The sequence below is a fragment of the Haemaphysalis longicornis genome, unplaced genomic scaffold (genome assembly GCF_048455015.1).
Source record: "Haemaphysalis longicornis isolate Haplotype H1 unplaced genomic scaffold, Haemaphysalis longicornis Haplotype H1 scaffold_3, whole genome shotgun sequence".
In the NCBI taxonomy this organism is placed as follows: Eukaryota; Metazoa; Arthropoda; class Arachnida; order Ixodida; family Ixodidae; genus Haemaphysalis; species Haemaphysalis longicornis.
This window is the reverse complement of record NW_027526335.1, coordinates 210,255,276-210,278,144: the sequence shown is the minus strand read 5'-3', so window position 1 is coordinate 210,278,144 and position 22,869 is coordinate 210,255,276. Positions and strand designations below refer to the sequence as shown.

Below are 22,869 nucleotides of genomic sequence, written 5' to 3'. Positions count from 1 at the left end.
CAGGAAAATGTGGCGAATATAGGTGTTGAGGGCAAACTCGAAGGAAATTGTCGCAAAGCGAGTGTACCCTGCTGACAGTAAAAGATATCTACATTTCCTGTCGGACGTCCTTCAACTCGTGAGAAATATTCGCAACAGGCTTCTGGAAACAACATTGGAGACGCCAGATGGAACCAAAATCTGCTTTCGGCACTTTCTACATGTACGTAGCATCGACGTATGTACCTTTGCTTCTTGGTAGGATTGTAAGATGTTATAACAGGTTGTGCAAGCTGGGAATTTAGTTTTTTACAGCTGACACATATTGCCCTTTAAGTAACGCGCTTTTTTCATAGGTATATGCGGCGGAAATATCTATTTAAGTTGTGTAATAAAAAAGGCTAGGTTATATTTCAGTTAAAATTCATTATATCAGCGTGCATGTTAAAAAAACTGAACCAAGGTACATTCAGAACACTTGGTTCACCTCAGGGGGCGTGTCTGCTGATTTCACTGTAGCCGAGAAGTACCATCATTCAACGCCTGCACATTAGCTTCGAAGTACGTCTGACTGAGTGAGTTCTTACTTAAAAGGCCCTCGATATTTTCTTAGTTTCTCGTATGGCACTGAAACTGAAAGAAGTAAACACAAAAGGGGCGATACGTAATTATGTCTCGCCCCTTTTTATGCAGCCTGACCTTAATGCAATTGGAAATAAAAATTAAATTCTCACCGGTTTTGTTCAAAATCTGCTATGAATAACTTTAGGTATGAAGAACTTTTGTTTTTGTCCCCTCGACCACCGAAAATGCCCGCTTAATATCACTTTTCATTCGTTTTTGCCTTACAATTTCAGGTCTCCTTGCAGCCTCTGCGAGAGAATTTTGAGCTTGACTGCAACAACTTCGCCATGAAGGCAATGCCACGGTTGACAAATGACACATTTGAGCCAAACAACTTAGAGAAAAATGCGCGTAAATTGCGCTTTCCAGTTATTCAGTTCCGAGACGATCAGAGCCCTTCACCTCTACAAGCCCCAGATTGCACCAACCTGCGGAAGCGTCGAAGAGACGCAGAAGTTTTTCAGGTCAGTGTTTACAACGCTTTCACATTACTTGGTGCAGAAACTTCGCTTCCTTCACAGTCAGCTGCAGTCGCTCGGTTTTGTAAAAGCGCTTAATTAGCCGGCATTCTTGTTCAGATCATAAAACATTGTAATTACGCAGAGATGTTTCAGAATTAACATATAAGGGGCTAGTAGTTGCATGTATATTAAAATTTCGGTCTTTTTAATTTATTTTCTGCAGAATTGTGAAATCCCTCATCGCCACAATGACATCCCGAAACCCAGCTGAGGCGTTGAGGGTAAACTCGGCCCCTGTGCAACAGCTTGCTGACGTCCTGGAGTTCTTGACATAGTGGGAGAAGAATAGACATAAAAATGGCAGCATCTCCACTCTGTGGATGATCACGAAGGTGCGGAGTACGGTGACTCGAAATGACATCTCAGTTGCGCCCCGTCACATCCGATTTGCGCCCCGACCGTCATTCGATTTGAGTAGTGAGTTGCACCTTGATTATTCTCTAAATGAAAGTGAAACTCACGCCTCAAATCAAATTTCGCTGGATTTTCGCTTGATGGTGGTGCGCACACGGACGGATGCGGACGGACATTGGGAGGTGCTAAGGTACTCCGCACTGTTACAGGCGAGGGAGTAAACCGTTTGACTCTCGGGTAATAACTCGCGGTTGTAACCCAATGGGTAAGACGGCTGGCACTAACTCTGTCTGGTTTACCAGACAAAGGCTCGAATCCTGCCGGTGCCTGCGTGACTTTTTGTGATTGTTAATGCTATGCGCACGGACGCGGACGGTCACTGTGCGGTCCTAAGGTTCTCTGCTCCTAAAAGCTATTTTTGAGCGAATAACAGTCACAGGCTTGAGATTCACATTAACTAGCACTATGGCTCTTCTTGATTATGTTAATTCAGAACTCGACTACATCTACTTAATGACATACCGCCTAAGCCATGACAAAATTAAGAATTTTTTTTGGTATTTTGAGGCTATCGTCGGGCTGCAACGCGCACCCGACCCCGTAATAGTCGTGACAACTGTAACCTGCCTAAGCTATTGCGACTTAGCCAAAAGTGTAATCGGGTCAAACATAGAGGACCATGTGATCACTTCACTGCTGACAGTGGACGACCAGACGTCCCGTTCCTATAAGCAGCAGCATCTGATTGATGCACTAATCAACAAAGGGAACTTAGAGGAAGTGGAAGCTGTCATTGAAAGCGCAGATGCAGTTGATCCCAAACATTCCTACCACATGCTGAGGAGAGACTTGAGATTAACCAACTACGTAGCAGGTTACGTGGCAAAAAAATGCGTGATAAAAACAAAGTGCCAAGCCTGCAAGCACCAGCTGCTACTTCCAGCAATGCAGGGGAAGGTACTTAATGCAGCAGTCTTCACTAACTCTTGTGATTTTGGGGGACTTCTGTACCCTCAGTGCACCGTTTTAGATTCAGTAGTAATCTCGAAGACATTTTTACTGGTTGTTTCAGCGCCAAAGAACTCCACAATGACAGCGTTATGGATGTGCTGGCGCTTGTTCACAAAAAACACTTTATCAGCTTTGGTTGCGACCAGCATTGTAAGACCATAACTGCAAACTTAGTTGGGTTTTGCGTCGTGACACAGATGCAATTCAATATCAAAGGACTAAACAAATCGCGTGATTGCATCCGAAAGCGGGCACTACACCTTAAACGTATCCGTCTGTAATTATCAAGAGGAAGTTTTGAAAAGGCGGTGGCCGAGAAAGTAAACAAAGAATTTCGGCCCACTTAAAACTCCATGTTAGCATTCTTGTACCTTTCTGTCTAGTAGACATCGTGTATAATTTTCCGCGTTACATTTTATTTGCGTTCCCATCGAAAATGTAAAAAAAAAATGTGCCTTTAGTCCAATTTCATTTATTTTTAAACTTGGAACCATTCTTTTATAAGAGACATCGTTTATGGTTTCCAGTGTTATATTTTATTTTCTCGCAATTTAGTATATTTGCTAATGTATGTTTTGCTTTGGTTTTATGTGCGCGTAGTTGTTCTCATAGTATACTTGTGAATAAAGTTTGTGTCTATTTGATTCAACTCCTTCCTTGTCTAAACCAGGTAAAAGGTGGTACGAAAAATAGAATGTTGGGGTAATAGTTACAATAAAACAAGGTCTTGGGGACAACCGGGCTAACCGCTGGGCTAATCCTTTTTATTGGAAAACAATTCTCGCTTGCGTGAGTCATTTTTTGCTCGGCCAGGCGACAGCATTAACACCACGCCGACCCTTAATTATCATAAGTGGGCCACTGTTCATAGTTATAATAAACCACGTAAATTACGCCACAATAAAAAATCCATCTTAAAACCCATCATTCCAGGCCTCATATATTTTCATTTCATTTTTGTGAACGAATTATGTCCGTCTAGCAGCATAACAAGGACAAGATCATAAAGGAATCATGAACTCGTTCATATTAGGCCATTTCGCGCGAAATACGTTTTAGTGGGAAGTTTGAATAGCGAAAATATTGCTGCAATTACTTGAAAAACTGCAATTTTCCCGTTGTTGTCGAGTGGAAAGGGAAAAAAGGGAAAGGGAGACGGGAGTACTTTCTTCTTTGACCTTACCGTGGTAGTCAGAGGTCCCGGAGCTCCCTGCCTAGTAGATAGACAGGGAGCCCATCGGCTGGAGCTTGACCAAGGCTCCGACGGCCACCGTTTACGGATTCTACCCTTCACCTTTAAACACCTCGCCACGGTTTGACACGGCTTATGTATGGGAGCTCGGGGTCCGCAGTGTCGCTGCTCACCGTCACCATGAATACTCAAGGTGCCCCGTGCGGGGACGTGCTGTTATCTCATCTTCCGGCGAATGTTAACACATTGAGTTCAGCCAATCCATTTTCTAATTTGTGAGATTACAATTAAGTGTCATTATGTGGCATACATATAGGGCAGTGATATTCATTTTCATGCCTTCTGGGGTTTCTGTTTTTCATTATTACATGACAGTTACTGCCAAGCACTCGGGGCATATTTGTATTACTGCCATTGCATTCTAGCAAGATGGGCTGCCTTGCATTCTGGCCTTTGAAATCGAATTGAAAGTAAAGGTCTCACACGATATGTGTTTCAGTAAAAGTACATGTCACCAAAGTATATAATAAAGTAGCTTGTATCTTTAGCTAAAAACTGCTTGTAAATAGCATGCATCCAGCCTCTTAGAAGCAAAATAATTGTGCACAAACAAGCTACTGCTTAAGCGTAATTATAACAGCAGGTTAGCTTGAAATAGGTCATTTCGCGTCCTGAACTAGCTTTGTTCCCAAAAACTCAACTCCACCGTTGTCAGACGAAAAATTAACATACTTTCAGTGCCTGTTCAAGCTGCCATACAGTGGAGACGAGAATGATTTGATGCACCCGACTACAACATCTATAGAACCGCGTTGCCCTCCTTACTACACAAGCGTTCCAAGTGGAACCTATCTTGTGGAACCTTCATTGTTGTTGCAGTTTAATTTCTTTAATGTCACCAGGAGCTATAGCAGTGCGGGCAACAGCAGACGATGGTTTTCTGCAGTAGTATTTTATTTGCTATCGCAAGAACCGAGCATCCATAATTTTTTTTAATAAAGGAACACCGCAAATATCACTAATGTATTGTTTTTCTGCCTTATATTTACATAACGTCTTGTGCAGCAATGTTGACAAGTATGAACATTGACACTGGACTTGAACGTTTAGATTTGGCTGCGGGTATAACTTATTGTGCATATCCTGTTTCGCTTTGGCCGGGTGGCTGAATCGAGTCAGACAGACAGACACATACCAAAATTTCAGCATTGAAGTAGCCCAAGAAAGTTCGCCTAAAATTCGAACTTGGTTGAACGGCACTCTAGCCTAGCCTGCCGCACTGAGCTGGAGTGCTGTCAGATGGCAATCTAGACACTGCGTTCCTAAAAATTACTGCCTTGTCATTAGAGAAAGATATGCCTGAAGTTACCATGTTTAATGTAGTTTTGCTGAATATAAACAACAAACCTGCAGATGCACTCGCACACGCACTGCACAAAAACCGATGTATTCTTGCGGGAGTGCCAGGTACACGAGGTAAGGAATACTCTCATTTTAGGTAAAATCAGACCAGCCCCAAAGGTTGAAGCTTGCCAATGGAAACAAGACGACAGCTTGGAAAGCATTTCGAAACATTTTCGGCGGTCACCCAAGCCACCCATTCAGCTACAAGTGCATGCACCTTCCACTACATTGAGGTGGCCATTCTATTACACTTCTGGGATCATCAAAAACCCTCGATGCAAGCTTTAACGGCATCAAGGGTTTTTGATGATCCCTCCCCACCACACAACTACCACTTAACACAGCTAAGGAATACCCTTGGAGACTGTTCAGTCTGCACGGGCCATGACAGCTGTTTTGACAGAGCCAGAAATGCAAAGCTGAACCTAGTGCTCCTGTGTGCTTTACCCAGCGGTGGTGTTCCTGTGGGCACTGGATGACAACAGATTGTAAACAAAGTAAAAACCACAGTGTTCTCATAACACCTGTAATAAAATTTATTGCGATTCTCTTGCAGCCCCAAAGGCAGCAGAGGAAGGTCAGAAACGCACCGCGGAATACCAGGCAGGAGAGGTCACAAGATAAGTGGAAGAAAAGTGTAGTGCAATGCCACAATTTAATTTGTTAACACTGATATGGCTTGCTCCAAGCATGCAGTCGTGCAATTACAGGCACAAAACATTTCTTGGCATGATTTTACATACATGCTGACTGCCACAGCCTCGAGATGCCAGAAAACAGAGGCCCAGCCCCTACGCGACGACAATCAGTTTAGTGGTCACCTAAACACAAGTGCAACTGACTGCAACATCAAACATCACCACATCACCACTTTTCCGGTAGTGACCCGTGCACTAGATGGGAACCAAACTGAGTGGCATGTACACTGAAAAAAAAATGAAGAAATAAGTACAGTGGTGGCACTTCCTCTTTGCCTTTCCAGCTGCAATGGGGCTCTGCGTTTAACTGAGGGGGGAGGAAACAGGTCAAGCAGTCATGCCCTTGAGGGCTATTGGAACCACATCAACAGGGGCGCCTCACCAGGGAACCACACCAGGCATCACGTACTGCCCTCCCACACCTGCTCCCGGTAGCTGAAACACCACAAATGATAGCACCCTCATGTTGGCCAGCACATGTGTGGATGTCTCCGTGTATACTAGATAAAAGAAATGCATGTCCAGGATAAAAGCAATAAAAAATGTGAGTAGAGTCCCTCTGGGGACTGTGGTAGGAGTCCACAGAGGAGTTGTCTCGGCACCCACTTCATTTGGATTCAGTAGTCGCCGCTGCCACCACTGCCGCTGTTTCTTCGGCTTCTCCGGCCATGATGTCCTGCTCGTGCCTGATGAACGAAAGCAGCGACTGTGATAGTGGGGAAGCAGCCGACGAAGACTTGTCCTGCAAGGGGGGAGGAAACAGCAGGCTTGGCGACACACTCGTGGCACACAGGTCTCCAATGAAGGTGTCTCTTACTACACAGACGTTGAAAGCACACGTTTCCTTGCACCCCACTGGTGGTACGTGTTTCCGCAATTGCAAAGCCACGGATGCTCGGCATACAAACAGTGGGCCGTCTCCACAAGTGGCAGTAATAAGGAAGGCCTTGCAGGGTCCCAGGTTTGATGCGAGCAACGGGAGAATTTAAGCAGTTCACTTTAGAGTAGAAGCCATAAACGTCCCATGCGGAGAAAAGGTGGTGTCTGCATCGTTGCTGTCAAGCCCAAAAGATGGTCACAAAAATAGATCATTACACATTTGGTGCGAGTGCAAAATGCAGGAGGATGAACGGGAGTACCGCGTAGAAGGAGGGGACACGCGATTTCAGTACGCCCCGCTCATACGGCGGTGCTGAGGCACTCCACTCTCTAAACTTTTTTAAGTGTGAATACACTTTATAAGCGACCCCAAACCATCCACCGCCGGCGTCGGCGGCGGCGGCGGCGGCGGCGTCCGCAGTGCTCCTCTATAAAGAAAAACAGCATCCGGCGCCAGGTTTCGATCCGCGGACTCTGCGGCCGCAGCGCGACGCTCTACCGATCAAGCCACGGACGCGACGGTGATATCAGTGTTGACGCGCCTTATATCTTTAACGCATTCAAACTACGTCGTCAGCGGCGTGCGTTGGCGACTCAGCGGCGTTATAGCGGCTTGTTAACTGCGTGGTGTACACGTGATACTACAAACCCGATGGAAGAGATGGAAGAGAAGGCGGCGAGGGGGTGGGCTGCGGGGGCCGAGCGCAAGCGCCGCAAGCGGGCCGACAACCGTGTATTCGCACTTTCACATTCTCCCCCTCGGGGAAATGCGGGGGAATTTTTTCCTCCCATATACTCCCTAGAGGTTCTTTTTGCCTTGTCCTCTAGTGATCCTCCTTGTGGGAGTTTTTTTTACTCCATGGAACAGGGAGGTTTTTTTTACCTCCTAAAAACAGGGCGTTTTTAGGTGATAGAAAGGAGGTATTTAGGGAGTGTTTAAAAATGTTTGGGGAAATTTAAGGAGATCAAAATGGAGTATTTTTTACTTCCTCGAGGGAGTTTTCAAGTGATGTTTATGGATTTTTTAGGAGGTTGAATAGGAGTCTATTTTTGCTCCCTTGGGAAGTACTTATGTTATTTTAGGGGCGTTTTTAGGCGGTTCAAGGGAAGCATTTATTTCTTTTGAATGGAGTTTTACGAAAGCTTGGGGAGTTTTGTAGGCCTCGCGAGGGGAGTTTTTAGTTTTTAGGGGGTTCAAAGGAAGCATATATTTCTCTTGAAAGGAGTTTTTTGAAAGTGTGGGTGGTTTTATAGGCTCCCGAAAGGGTTTTTTAAGGCCACAAGGGAGAATTTCTAGATCCCCCCTGCGGGAGTATTGATTTCACACGGTTTTTCTCGGTTTTAGGTTTATTTCAAACGAACTTTTGCACATCAGTACACAGTACACAGAGTGAAAAAAAAGGTTGCAGTGATTTACAGCAACAATAAAAAAAAGTCAGAAACGTAATACGCAATTCTTTTGCACATCAGTACACAGTAGTACACAAAGTGAAAAAAAAAGGTTGCAGTGGTTTACAGCAACAATAAAAAAAAAGTCAGAAACATAATACGCAATTTTTTTGCACATCAGTACACAGCACACAAAGTGAAAAAAAAAGGTTGCAGTGGTTTACAGCAACAATAAAAAAAAAGTCAGAAACAGAATACGCAATTCTTTTGCACTCAGTACACAAGTGAAAAAAAAAGGTTGCAGTGGTTTACAGCAACAATAAAAAAAAGTCAGAAACATAATACGCGATTCTTTTGCACTCAGTACACAGTACACAAGTGAAAAAAAAAAGGTTGCAGTGGTTTACAGCAACAATAAAAAAAAAGTCAGAAACATAATACGCAATTCTTTTGCACTCAGTACACAGTACACAAAGTTAAAAAAAAGGTTGCAGTGGTTTACAGCAACAATAAAAAAAAGTCCGAAACATAATACGCAATTCTTTTTGACAACTCAGGATTGAAACTAAAATATTAATGAGTAATATTGACGCGGTAAAAGTTAATCAGTTCCAAAGCCGGTTTGGTGCTGGCGAGGTCCAAAAAGGCATGTTCAACAAACGTCATAACTCTGTGTGCCTTCTTGGGATAATGAATGTTGAAGACCCAGAACGATGCGAAGAGACTACACAGTCCTGCCAGTAACGACGATGCAGTGAAGACCCGCTGGCCATCGATGTGGAGGCTGACTTCCCCGTTGTCGGAATGAAGGCAGGGGGTCAAAGGAACGTCTCCCTACAAAAGCAAAAAAAAAAAACCCATAAAATTCAAAACAGACATATGGTTAATGATGATGATGGTTTGATTTTATTGGCGCAAGGCCGACATGGGCAAAGAGCGCCAAACACAAAGTGATTTGATGAGGAGAGAACAAGAAATAAAATCAGTTAGAAGCTATGAGCATGGCTGGTGTAAAGGGCCAGGGTGAAGAACAAGAGTGGTTAAAAATAAATAAGGTGGCTGGTGTATAGGACCAGGGGTAAAAGCTATGGGTGGTATGAGATGAGTTGTAAAAAGTGAACTTCTGATAGGAACTTAAACGTGCGCTGAACAGAAAACATGGCATCATCTCCTAAGAAGTATGATGGGTGTGGTGGAATATGTCGTGTGTGTAGTTGAGGGAAGTGTTTGCGTCGTGTACTGTCGAGTGCCTTACATTCTATGAGGACGTGGATCACGGATAGGGCCTCTCCGCACCTGCTGCACAGAGGTCTTGGAGATCCAGTGAGCAGGTGCGAGTGCGTTGCGTGAGTGTGCCCTATCCGTAATCTAGCCAAGGCGACTTCAGTGTATCTATTGCGTGTGTCGGTGGTGTATGGTCCCAAGTGTGGTTTTATTACGTGTAACTTGTTGTCTGTCTGTTCGCTCCAATGTGTTTGCCATGTTTTGCGAAGTTGTTGTTTGATGTGTGGTTTCACGTCGGTGTAGGGTAATGTGGTGATGTCTACTGCATTCGAGAGTGTAGCAGCAGCGGCCATTCGATCCGCGGCTTCGTTCCCGGCTATACCACAGTGGCCAGGGACCCAGCAAAGGACGAGTTCAAATTTGTGGACATACACCGACATAATACCTTTGATGATAAGATTTACAACGTGATTTTTTGAAGACTTTGTAGAAGACAATGCCCGCACAACACTGAGGGAGTCTGTATAGATAATGGATCGTGGGATGTGACTTTGAAGGACATGATTAACAACAAGAAGTACACCATAAGCCTCTGCCGTAAAGATACTGGTATTACTGTTAAGAATTCTAGTGACACTAAGGCCGGGCCCATGCGCAGCGCAGGACACAGAGGTGGAAGTCTTAGAGGCATCCGTATAAAATTCAGAATAATGATACTTCTCCTGCAAATACAAGAAGTGCTGCTGAATTGCACATGTGGGAGCTCGGTTTTTATCTACATGTGTGAAAGATGTGTCGCATGACACAGGGCGGAGATGCCATGGTGCTATGAAATCTGCTACGGAACTTTGGATGGTGTCTAAAAAGGAGACAGCAAGATCTGACGCTTCCTCTCTAACTCTGTAAGAGAAGGGCGCAGAGAACGATGGTCGGTTTAGGAGTAGTGCAGTCATGGAGGTATCATGAAAAACTGATTTAAAAGGATGGTGAGGCATGGATGAAATTTTAAAAGCATAAAGGAGGTCTGTGTATGCTCGCTGACGTTGTAGGTTCCATTTGTTGCACTCTACATACAGACTTTCGACTGGACTAGTCCGAAAGGCACCGCAGGACAAGCGGAGCCCTAGATGAAGCACAGGGTCCAGCATTCTGAGGGATGTTTTAGTGGCTGACCCATAGACAACGCTACCATAGTCCAGTCGCGAACCTATCAAGCTGGTAAAAACACGTAAAAGAAGTTGTTTGTCAGCACCAAAAGAGATGTGCGACAGAACCTTCAGGATATTCATTGTTTTTAAGCATTTATGTTTTAGTTGTTTTATGTGTGGGATGAATGTGAGCTTTTTGTCAAAGATTATACCTAAAAACTTGTGTTCCTTTTTGACAGGAATAGAGACACCGTGGAGTCGAATGTCTGGATCCGGCCGAATGCCACGCCTCTTGGAAAACAGAACACAAGTGCACTTTCCTGGATTAAATTTAAAACCGTTGCTATCTGCCCAGCCGGCTAGCTTGTTCACACCAAGCTGGACTTGGCGCTCGCAGACAGACAGGTTACAAGACTTAAAGGATAATTGAACGTCGTCTACATAAATGGAGGAGGAAATCGATGGTGGTAGCGCCTTACGAAGAGAATTCATTTTTACAATAAAAAGGGTGCAACTTAAAACTCCACCTTGCGGCACGCCGTTTTCCTGCACATGAACCCTAGAAAGTGCAGTTCCAACTCGCACGCGAAACGTTCTTTCAGACAGGTAACTGGCAAGCGTATTCATCATGTTACCCGACATGCCAAAGGACTTCAAGTCGCTAAGGATGCCGTACCGCCAAGCAGTATCGTACGCCTTTTCAAGATCAAAGAAGACCGTCATGCAGTACTGCTTGTGGAGGAAAGCATCTTTAATATAAGACTCTAACGCAACGAGTTGATCGTTGGTAGATCGCCCCGCCCTGAAGCCCGCCTGGCAGCTCTCGAGAAGACCATTGTACTCTAAGAAGTACACAAGTCTCCTGTTTATCATCTTCTCGAAGAGCTTACACAGGCAGCTTGTCAGGGCAATGGGGCGATAACTGGCAGGAGAGGAAGGGTCCTTCCCTTCCTTTAGGACAGCCACTACTATGGCCTCCTTCCAAGAGCGAGGAATGTGCCCCGAAAGCCATATTTTGTTGTATAGGTGTAGGAGTGTTTCAAGGGTGTCTGAGTGTAAGAATTGTATCATTGTGTAAGTAATCTTATCTGCACCTGGAGCTGAAGGTTTACATGTGGTCAAAGCAGCCTTCAGCTCATAAATTGAAAAAGGAGAGTTGTAAGAAGTGTGCGACTTATTGCTATCACGCAGTGACTTCTTCTCCGCAGATGTTTTGTGTTTCATGAAAGTGTTCGTGTAGTGTGCTGAACTGGACACGTGTTCGAAGTGTTGTGCAAGCGTGTTGGCCTGGTCTTCCAGTGTGTCCCCTGTTGTACTAACCAGGGGCAGGCTGTGTGTCTGTTGTCCTTTTAGTTTTCGTATTCGTGTCCAGACTTTGTGTGTGTCAGTGTATGAGTTGATGGATGTGAGGAAGGTGCGCCAACTCTCCCTTTTCGCCTCACGACGCACACGTTTTCCTAACGCCTTTGCCCGTTTAAAAGAAATGAGGTTATCCGACGTGGGGTACCGGCGAAGGACACCCCACGCCTTGTTCTGGGCCTCTCGCGCCCGCCTACAGTCCTCGTTCCACCAGGGCCTCCTTGGGTTGCGGGACGCACTGGAGGCCTGGGGCATGGACTTTTCGGCGGCGTCGAGTATGTGCGCCGTGACGAGTTGGGCTGCTTCCTCCACGTGTAGGTGTTTTATGGATGCGTGGTGTAGTTGAGATGTTTGTGTGAATGTACTCCAGTTTGCTTTCGATTCATTAAACCTATTATGGGAAGATAGACTGCTCGGGCCTTTACCTATGTACGTTAGGGAAGTGGGGAAATGGTCACTACCATATGGGTCCGTACCCACATCCCACTCAAGACATGGAAAGAGAACTGCAGAACCAATCGCCAAGTCAAGATGCGAGTATGTATTGTGTCCTAAGTTATGGTATGTAGGCTGTTTTTTGTTGAAAAGGCATGCTCCGGAGGATGTAAGAAACTTCTCTATCAGGCGACCTCGGGCATCCGTTCTGGAGGAGCCCCAAAGAGAGTTGTGTGCATTAAGGTCGCCTGTTAGTATGTATGGTTCGGGCAGCTGGTCAACCAGCGCCTCGAAATCAGAGCTCAGAAGTGCAAAATCAGGACGAATGTAAATGGAGCATACCGTTATTAACCTATTAAATATTATCGTACGGATTGCTACAGCCTCAAGGACAGTGTTCAGAGTGACAGGGTGGCAGGCTAAGGATTTCCGGGCGACAATTGCCACACCTCCTGAAGAGTGTGTGCAGCCAACCCTGTCCTTTCTGAAAACCATGTACCTATTTAAGAAATTTGTTTGTTTAGAATTGAGGTGGGTTTCCTGGAGACACATGACACTTGGCTGACTGGCATGCAGAATTTCATACACATCGTCAAGATTTTTAAGGAGGCCTCTGCAGTTCCATTGGATGATGTTTTCTGTTCCCATTATTTAAGAATAACTGGAGTGTGTGTGTGTGTGTTTGTTCATGTGTCGTCTTTCGGGGCTGTTATTCTAGGATTTTTAGGCTTTTCTGTCTGCTTGGACATCGGAGGCCGCTCCTTGCGCTGCGTAGCAGGCAGGAACGGCGTGACATCCATCTCCTCGTCGGATGCCAGAAGGGTGCCCGGCGGACCAGGCCCCCCGGACTTGGCCCCCTTTCGGGAGCCCTTTGTTTGAGCTGCCACCGCCGAGGGCGTCCGGGGCACCAGAGGTGGCACGGGAGGGGCGGTGGCGGCGGGAGCCGATGCGGGGCCCCCGGTGTCCATCCGGTCGGCAACCTCCAACGCACTGGAGGACGGGGAGGCAGAGGCGGGAGCCGCACCGGTTCCCACAGAAGAGGTTGTCACCACAACCGCTGCTGCCTCAGCAAGCGGCGTGGCAACGGATTGGGCTGCCTGAGGCACCCCAGGGGGGGGCGGAGGAGGGACCAGGTCAGACTCGCTGAACTGGGTCCCTGTGGACACCAGACGCCGCTCCGCCCCCCGGCGAGCCGCGTCGGCGTACCTCCCCAGGGGGAAAGAGGCGAACCTCTTTCGCGCCTCTGGGAAGGTGATGTTCTCAGTTACCTTCACATTAATGATCGCCTTCTCCTGCTTAAACTTCTCGCATGTTCGAGAGTAGGCGGCATGGGGTCCCTGGCAGTTGGCGCAGGTGAGGGTTGACGATGGACAATTATCGGAAGGATGATCATGCTGAGCGCACTTTGCGCAGGTCAGACGACCACGGCAGGAGTTGGTTCCGTGCCCGAACCGCTGGCACTTAAAGCAGCGGCGCGGGTTTGGAATGTAAGGACGAATGGAGCATCGGATGAACCCTGCGTTGATATGGTCAGGAAGTGAGGAGCAGTTGAAGGTCAGGATAATGTGTTTCGTGGGGATTACCTTATCATCTCTACGCATCGTGATGCGGCGCACGGCTGTGACACCCTGATCCTTTAGACCTTCAAGAATGTCGGCATCTGTCTCATTAAGAAGATCTGCCTCAGAGATCACACCCTGCGAGCTATTCAGGCTGCGGTGGGGTGTGACCCTGATGTCCAGATCGACCATTTTCGTCTGACCAAGAAGTGTGGTTGCCTGCTGTTGGTTTTTTACTTCAACAAGGACTTCACCTGTGCGTTGTTTTTTGGCATTGTAGGTTTTCCCAATTATTCCATCAAGGTATTTTGTAATTAAAAATACTGATTGTGAAGCAAGAGGGCGAGCTGAATCAAGAGATTCGACAACAAGGAAACGAGAGTATTTGTCTGGCTTTGGGAAGCTCATACTTGAAAGTGGAGGGAAAGATACTTCGGTGCGGCCCCTTTTCAGGGACCGATCACGTTTGGAGGGGGGTTTTGAATTTTCCATACAGCATAGAAAAAAGCAGGGGACGGGGGTACTTTCTTCTCAAACCTTACCCTGATAGCCTGAGAGGTCCCGGAGCTCCCTGCCTGGTAAACAGACAGGGAGCCCATCCGCCGGAGCTTGACCTGGGCTCCGACGGCCACCGTTTGAGGCTTCTACCCTTCACCTTTAAACACATCACCACGGTAGGTTACAGTTTATGTTGGGGGCTCGGGGTCCGCGGTGTCGCCAACACCGTCACCATGAATACTCAAGGTGCCCCGTGCGGGGAGACATATGGTTAAATGAACTTTAATAATTCGATATAGTAATAAAATTGTTAGCCAACGTTCCCTGCGAATTTCAGTACTTAAATTAGGAATGCAAAGTCTTCATAAAACCATGTGCCAATACATTAACCGTCTTGGCTTTTGCAGCAATAAAAAAGACATTACTACTGCACAATACACTCGAGCACAACTTTAAATGACAGTGAAGTTAAAATGCAAGTCTCTCTAGGTTGATAGATTAGCTCACGGAGGACACTATTATACTCCTAATACACCTGGCGTCTTTAAAAAATAAGGCTAAAACTAGAAAAAACACGCAGTTTCACCGGAAGGGCTTAAATGACCTGACGCGCACAACTTCTTTCTTGGCTGCCCCTGGATGGTGCTACTCGTCCCTACTTGGTGTGGCAGTACCGCTTTCCAAGAGAGGATTCGTTCGACGCCAACACTTGCGGGGCCTCAAAAGGCTAGTGTTTTTTTTCAACGAAGCGCAAATACTGACCACGGGTCCAATGGAGAAGCATTTTGCTTAGTGGCCTCTAACTGCAAATGACAGGGGAGTTTGGGAAAGCATGAGCGATTTGACTAAAACTGGTACAGGGTAATGTTGTATTCAGTTGCTTCTATACTGCTATAAACCACCGTTGCTTCACTTGCTTCCGGTTTATCCTTATGCAAACAGTGACTGCAGTCACTGTTTGCGTCACGTTTGATGAGCATTTGAACAGCAATTTCTCAGCACTTCAAGCATCTTGGCACTAAATCAATGCTGAAATGGCCATGGGGAGGTTCGACTTCCGTTTGAAACCAGCTTGCTGGTTGCCTCCAGTGACTCTTTAAGAACAACAAGTTACCCTTATGCCTCATCACCGCAACCGATTGTTCCTCCGTGCCGCGCAAAAAGTGTATAACTGTGAGTATTTTCAACGTGAAATGAGCCATTTCTGTGATTTGTAGGACTGAGTCTCCTATTAATTACTGCAGTGACAACAAACTATGCAAGAAAAAGCAAAAAAAGCACACAATGTGACACATTAAGTGCAAGCTGCTTTCATAGTGTGCATTGACATTAGGATATGGCACCCTGGCAGACTGATGCACTACGCGAGATTTTGCCGTACGTATAGAAGGACAGGCAGGAAATGAAAGGTTTTCAATTGAAACACTTTAGACTGAAACAGTTTTCCTGATAGGGACCTAGAACATTTCAGAATGGAAAGAGGACAGTAAGTTGGTTTCAAATGAAACACACCTTCCCATAGCCATTTTAGTGTTAATGTGCTGCCGAGGGATGCTTTTTGCTAAGAATCCTAAATCAAACAATGCATTTCCTTTCTTCATTTTCTTCTCAGCAGTTTCATGATGCAGCCCCTGTTTGCATTAGAATAAACAGGAAGTGATGAGGTGCGCCGTAGTGGAGGGCTCCGGATTAATTTTGACCACCTGGGGATCTTTATCGTGCGCCGAAATCTCGTACACACGGGCGTTTTTGCTTTTCGCCTCTATCAGAAGGCGAAAAGCAAAAACGCCCGTGTACGAGATTTCGGCGCACGTTGAATAAACAGGAAGTGAGTCAGGTAGCTGTGATGTATGGCGGTAAAGGACCATGATGATGATGGTTGGTGTTTAATGGCGCAAGGCCGACGAGGGCAAAGAGCGCCAGAGAAGTTATTTAATGAGAACAAGTGATTACCACAAAAGCTATGTATAAAATGTGTAAACTGGACACAGTAAGATCAATAAAGATAATGGTGATGGCTGGTGTATAGGGCCAGATATGATTACGCATGATAGGAAATGAGGTTTAAAAACTTAACATCTGACAAATATTTAAAAACGCGTTTCACAGAAACCATGGCATCGTCACCTAGAAACAGAGATGGGTGTAGGGGAATATGTTGTCTGTAGAGTTCTCTGAAGTGTTTGTGTCGTGTTGTGTCAAGTGCCTTGCATTGTATGAGTATGTGGACTACGGATAGGCCCTCCCCACACCTGCTACACAGGGGTCTTGGAGATCCCGTGAGCAGGTGCGAGTGCGTTACATGCGTATGGCCTATCCGTAACCTAGCTAGGGTAACTTCAATGTGCCTGTTGTGTGAGTCAGTAATGTATTGTCCCAAGTGTGGTTTTATTACGTGTAGTTTGTTGTCTGTCTGTTCGCTCCAGTCTGCTTGCCAAGTTTTACGGAGTTGTTGTCTAATGTGTGGCTTGAGGTCTGTGTAAGGTAGTGTTGCCATGTCGACTGTGTTTCGGAGTGCAGCATTGGCAGCCATTTCATCCGCCACTTCATTACCGCCAATGCCAGAGTGGCCTGGCACCCAACACACAGTCAACCCAAGGTTTGAAGAATAAGCTACCATAATCGTTTTGAAGATAAGATTAATGACATGGTTTCTTGATGACTTTCCGGATGATAATGCACGGACGACGCTCAACGAATCTGTATAAATGACGGATGTAGGAATATGATGTTCAACTATGTGACTTACAACTAGAAATATGCCATATGCCTCTGCTGTAAAAATACTTGTATTAACATTCATTGTTTTACATGCTTCAAAATTAGGCCCATGCGCAGCACAAGACACCGCAGTGGACGTTTTAGATGCATCGCTGAAAAACTCTGCAGCCATGTATTTATTCTGCAGATGCATGAAATGCTGCAAAATCCCACTTCTTGGTGTCCTGTTCTTGTTGTATTGTACGAAAGACAAGTCACATGCCACAGGACGAAGATGCCATGGTGCTACAAGATCAGTGTGAGATGATTTGAATGTGTCTAAGAGGGAGACGTCATGAATAGTCATCTCGTCCCTCACTCTCTGCGAGAAAGGAACAGCAATAGATGGGCGGTTTAAAAAGAGTTTAGTTGTGGACGTATCATTAAAAACCGGTTTAAAGGGATGGTTATTCATTGATGAGATTTTGGAGGCATACAGGAGGTCAACATAAGTTCGCTGGTACGCTAAGCACCATTTGTCGCACTCTGCATAAAGACTGTGGACAGGACTGGTACGGAACGCCCCACAAGACAGGCGAAGCCCTAAGTGAAGCACTGGGTCGAGCATTTTAAGTGCTGTTTTTGTGGCTGACCCATACACAACGCTTCCGTAGTCCAACCGTGACCCTACCAACGCGGCATAAAGTCGAAGCAGGAGTTGTTTGTCTGCACCGTACGATTGGTGAGACAGGACTTTTAGAATATTCATTGTTTTTAGGCATTTTTGTTTAAGTCGTTTTATGTGGGGTATGAATGAGAGTTTCTCGTCAAACACCACACCCAAAAACTTGTGTTCTCTTTTTACTGGAATCGAGTCACCAAAGAGTTTTACGTCGGGATCGGGCAGGATGCCCCGCCTTTTTGAGAATACAACACAGGTACTTTTAGAAGGATTAAGTTTAAATCCATTTTCATCTGCCCAGCGAGAAAGTTTATTTACCCCAAGCTGGACCTGACGTTCACAAATGGATATGTTACATGATTTGAAAGATATTTGAACGTCATCTACATACATCAAGCAGGATATGGTTGGCGGCAGTGCCTTTCGGAGAGAGTTCATCTTAGCTATAAACAAGGTGCAGCTCAATACGCCACCTTGAGGCACGCCATTCTCCTGCACGTGAACATTTGAAAGTGCCGAACCGACCCTGACACGAAATGTTCGTGAAGACATGTAACTACAAAGAGTGTTCAGCATGTTACCCGAGATACCAAAACCTTTTAGGTCTCTAAGAATTCCGTAGCGCCATGCTGTATCATATGCCTTTTCAATGTCAAAAAATACTGTCATACAGTATTGCTTATGTATGAATGCATCCTTTATGTAGGCCTCTAGAGAAACCAGTTGATCATTCGTGCATCGCCCCGCCCGGAAGCCTGCCTGGCAGCCCTCGAGAAGACCATTGTACTCAAGAAAGTACACGAGCCTACGGTTTATCATCTTCTCGAGGAGCTTGCACAGGCAGCTTGTCAAAGCAATGGGCCGGTAACTGGATGGAGAGGAAGGGTCCTTCCCTTCCTTTAGGATAGCCACTACTATGGCCTCCCTCCAAGAGCAAGGAATGTGCCCCGAAAGCCAAATCTTGTTATATAGGTGGAGGAGTGTTAGAAGAGTGTCTGAGTGTAGGTGCTGTATCATTGTATATGTGATGTTGTCTGGGCCTGGAGCTGAGGGTTTACAAGTGCTCAGAGCGGTCCTCAGCTCATGGAGTGAAAACTCCGAGTTATAAGAGGAGGTTGACTTATCATTATCACGTAAAGACTTCTTTTCAGCCAATTGTTTGTGTTTCATGAAAGTGCTAGTGTAGTGTGCTGAACTGGACACGTGTTGGAAGTGTTGTGCGAGTGTGTTAGCCTGGTCTTCCAGTTTGTCCCCTGTTGTACTGACCAGGGGCAGGCTGTGTGTCTGTTGTCCTTTTAGTTTGCGTATTCGTGTCCAGACTTTGCGAGAGTCAGTGTAAGAGTTTATGGATGTTACGAATGAGCGCCAACTCTCTCGTTTTGCCTCACGGCGCACACGTTTTCCCATCGCCTTAGCCCTTTTGAACAATAAAAGGTTTCCCGACGTGGGGTACCTGCGCAGGATACCCCACGCCTTGTTCTGGGCCTCTCGCGCCCGCCTACAGTCCTCATTCCACCACGGCCTCCGCTGGTTGCGCGGGGCACCAGAGACGTGGGGAATGGACTTTTCGGCGGCGTCGAGGATGTGCGCCGTGAGGAGTTGGGTAGCTTCTTCAACGTGTAGGTGTCCTATGGATGTGTGGTGTAGTTTGGATGTCTCTGTAAATGTATTCCAGTTAGCTCGTGCTTCATTGAACCTATTATGGGAAGATGAACTGCTTGGGCCTTTATCTATATATGTAAGTGAGGTGGGGAAGTGGTCACTGCCATATGGGTCAGTTCCCACACCCCACTCGAGAAGAGGAAAGAGAACTGCGGAGCCAATCGCCAAGTCAAGACATGAGTATGTGTTGTGTCCTATGTTATGGTATGTAGGCTGTTTACTGTTGAAAAGGCATGCTCCTGAAGATGTAAGGAATTTCTCTATGAGGCGACCTCGGGCATCCGTGCGAGAAGAGCCCCAAAGAGTGTTGTGAGCATTAAGGTCGCCTGTCAGGATGTATGGTTCGGGCAGCTGGTCAACCAGCGCCTCGAAGTCAGAGCTTAAAAGTGAAACATCAGGAGGAATGTATATAGAGCATACCGTTATCAACCTATTAAATATTATCGTTCGAATTGCCACAGCCTCCAGGATAGTGTTCAAGGTGACAGGGTGGCATGCTAAGGATTTGCGGGCGATTATGGCCACACCGCCAGAAGAGTGTGTGCAGCCAACCCTGTCCTTTCTGTATACCAGGTAACTATTCAAGAAATTTGTGTTCTTAGAATTCAGGTGTGTTTCCTGAACACACATTACACTTGGCTGATTAGCATGCAGAATCTCATAGACGTCGTCAAGATTATTTAGAAGGCCTCTGCAGTTCCATTGAACGATATTTTCTCTTCCCATTATTATGTATTAGAGCTACTGGAGTGTGACTATTTATGTAGGGTCTTTCGGGGCTTGGATTCTTGGACGGGGTTTTTTTACCTCCTCTGGAGGTTTAGATGGGGGGACCCGTTCCTTCCGCTGCGAAGCAGACAGGAAGGGTCCCACATCCATGTCATCATCTGATTTGGAAGGGGTACCCGGCGTACCGGACCCCCCGGACCTGGCACCCTTTGCGGTGCCCTTCGTTTTGGCCGCGACCGCCGAGGGCGTCAGGAGCGCCCCGGGTGGCACAGGCGGTGCGGCGGAGGTGGGAACTGCTGCGGTTTCCTCCAGCTCCATCTCCTCCGGGCCCTCGCATGAGCTTCGGGCCGGTGGAGAGGAGGAAACTGAGGGTGCAGCAGCATCCCCAACGGACGTGGATGCCACCACAGCCGCTGCTGACTTAGCAGGCGGTGCGGTGGCGGGTTGGGCTGCCAGAGGCAACCCAGGGGGGGGCGGGGGCGGGACCAAGTCCGACTCGCGGTACTGGGTCCCCGCCGAAACAAGACGCCGCTCCGCCCCCCGGCGAGCTGCGTCGGCGTACCTCCCCAGGGGGAAAGAGGCGAACCTCTTCCGCGCCTCTGGGAAGGTGATGTTCTCTGTTACCTTGACATTAATTATCTGTTTCTCCTGCTTAAACTTTTCACATTTTCGCGAGTACGCTGCATGGGATCCCTGGCAGTTGGCACAGTTGAAGGTTTCGGATTCACAATTTTCTGAGGGATGGTCATGCTGACCGCACTTAGCGCAGGTAAGTCGGCCACGGCAAGAGTTTGTGCCATGCCCGAACCGTTGGCACTTGAAACAGCGCCGTGGGTTCGGGATGTACGGGCGGACATTGCAATGTATATACCCGGCATTTATAGATTCTGGAAGGATGGATCTATCGAAGGTCAGGATAATGTGTTTAGTGGCTATTTGTTTGTCATCGCGGCGTATGAATATGCGCTTTACAGCCGTGACGCCCTGATCCCTTAAGCCTTCCAAAAGGTCGGCATCGGTTTCAGAAATGAGATCTGCCTCAGAGATCACACCCTGAGAGCTGTTGAGGCTGCGGTGGGGTGTGACCTTGATCTCCAGATCTGCCATGCGGGTTTGTTTCAGGAGGATTGCGGACTGCTTCTGAGTTTTTACTTCAACTAGTACTTCGCCTGTTCGTAGTTTTTTTGCCTCGAAAAATTTGCCAATGATTCCTTCAAGGAACTTGGAGACAAGGAATACAGACTGGGAGGAGACGGGTTTCGATTTATCTACTGATTCAAGGACCAAAAACCGGGGATAGTTTTCAGGTTTCGGAGTGTTGATGGTTGGTAGGGATGGAAAAGAAACTTCGGTGCGGCCCCTTTTCGGGGGCCGATCACGTTTGGGGGGGGGTTTTGAATTATCCATATGGCATAGAAAAAAGCAGGGAGACGGGGGTACTTTCTCCTTTGACCTTACCCTGGTAGTCAAAGAGGTCCCGGAGCTCCCTGCCTGGTAGACAGACAGGGAACCCATCGGCCGGAGCTTGACCAAGGCTCCGACGGCCACCGTTTACGGCTTCTACCCTTCACCTTTAAACACGTCGCCACGGTTGGACACGGCTTATGTTGGGAGCTCGGGGTCCGCGGTGTCGCTGCTCACCGTCACCATGAATACTCAAGGTGCCCCGTGCGGGGGCGGTAAAGGACCAACTGAATTCAACGTTATCATGTACCAAAAGGTTTCGATGATGATGATGGTTTGATTTTATTGGCGCAAGGCCGACACGGGCAAAGAGCGCCAAACAGAAAGTTATTTGATGAGGAGACAACACGAAATAAAATCAGTTATAAACTATGAGTACGGCTGGTGTAAAGGGCCAGGGTGAAGAACAAGAGTGGTTAAAAAATAAATAAGGTGGCTGGTGTATAGGACCAGGGGTAAAGCTATGGGTGGTATGAGATGAGTTGTAAAAAGTGAACTTCTGATAGGAACTTAAACGTGCGCTGAACAGAAAACATGGCATCATCTCCTAAGAAGTATGATGGGTGTGGTGGAATATGTCGTGTGTGTAGTTGAGGGAAGTGTTTGCGTCGTGTACTGTCGAGTGCCTTACATTCTATGAGGACGTGGATCACGGATAGGGCCTCTCCGCACCTGCTGCACAGAGGTCTTGGAGATCCAGTGAGCAGGTGCGAGTGCGTTGCGTGAGTGTGCCCTATCCGTAATCTAGCCAAGGCGACTTCAGTGTATCTATTGCGTGTGTCGGTGGTGTATGGTCCCAAGTGTGGTTTTATTACGTGTAACTTGTTGTCGGTTTGTTCGCTCCAGTGTGTTTGCCATGTTTTGCGAAGTTGTTGTCTGATGTGTGGTTTCACGTCGGTGTAGGGTAATGTGGTTATGTCTACTGTATTCGAGAGTGTAGCAGTAGCGGCCATTCGATCCGCTGCTTCGTTCCCGGCTATACCACAGTGCCCAGGGACCCAGCAAAGGACTAGTTCAAATTTGTGGACATACACAGACATAATACCCTTGACTATTAGATTTACAACGTGATTTTTTGAAGACTTTGTTGATGACAACGCCCGCACGACACTGAGGGAGTCTGTATATATAATGGATTGTGGGATGTGACTTTGAAGGATATGATTAACAACAAGAAGTACACCATAAGCCTCTGCCGTAAAGATACTCGTATTACTGTTAAGAGTTTTAGTGACATTAAGGCCGGGCCCATGCGCCGCGCAGGACACAGAGGTGGCAGTTTTAGAGGCGTCCGTATAAAATTCAGAAAATTGATACTTCTGCTGCAAATACAAGAAGTGCTGCAGAATTGCACATGT

The 22,869-nt window shown here is 46.7% G+C and overlaps 1 protein-coding gene across 3 annotated transcripts in view; it reads right to left on the bottom strand.

Moving 5' to 3' along the window:
• Positions 1–5,597: 5,597 nt before the first annotated feature.
• Positions 5,598–22,869, bottom strand: part of LOC144175942 (uncharacterized) — a 91,023-nt gene continuing 73,751 nt past the window's right edge. For 2 of the 3 annotated variants that reach the window (XM_077705012.1, XM_077705011.1), the window contains exon 5: positions 8,014–8,885. In XM_077705012.1, the coding sequence (XP_077561138.1) occupies positions 8,625–8,885 (261 nt within the window). In that variant the 3' untranslated portion in view covers positions 8,014–8,624. Of the gene's footprint in view, positions 6,526–8,013; positions 8,886–22,869 lie in introns of those variants that run through there. The other variant, XM_077705013.1, reaches the window with a different exon arrangement.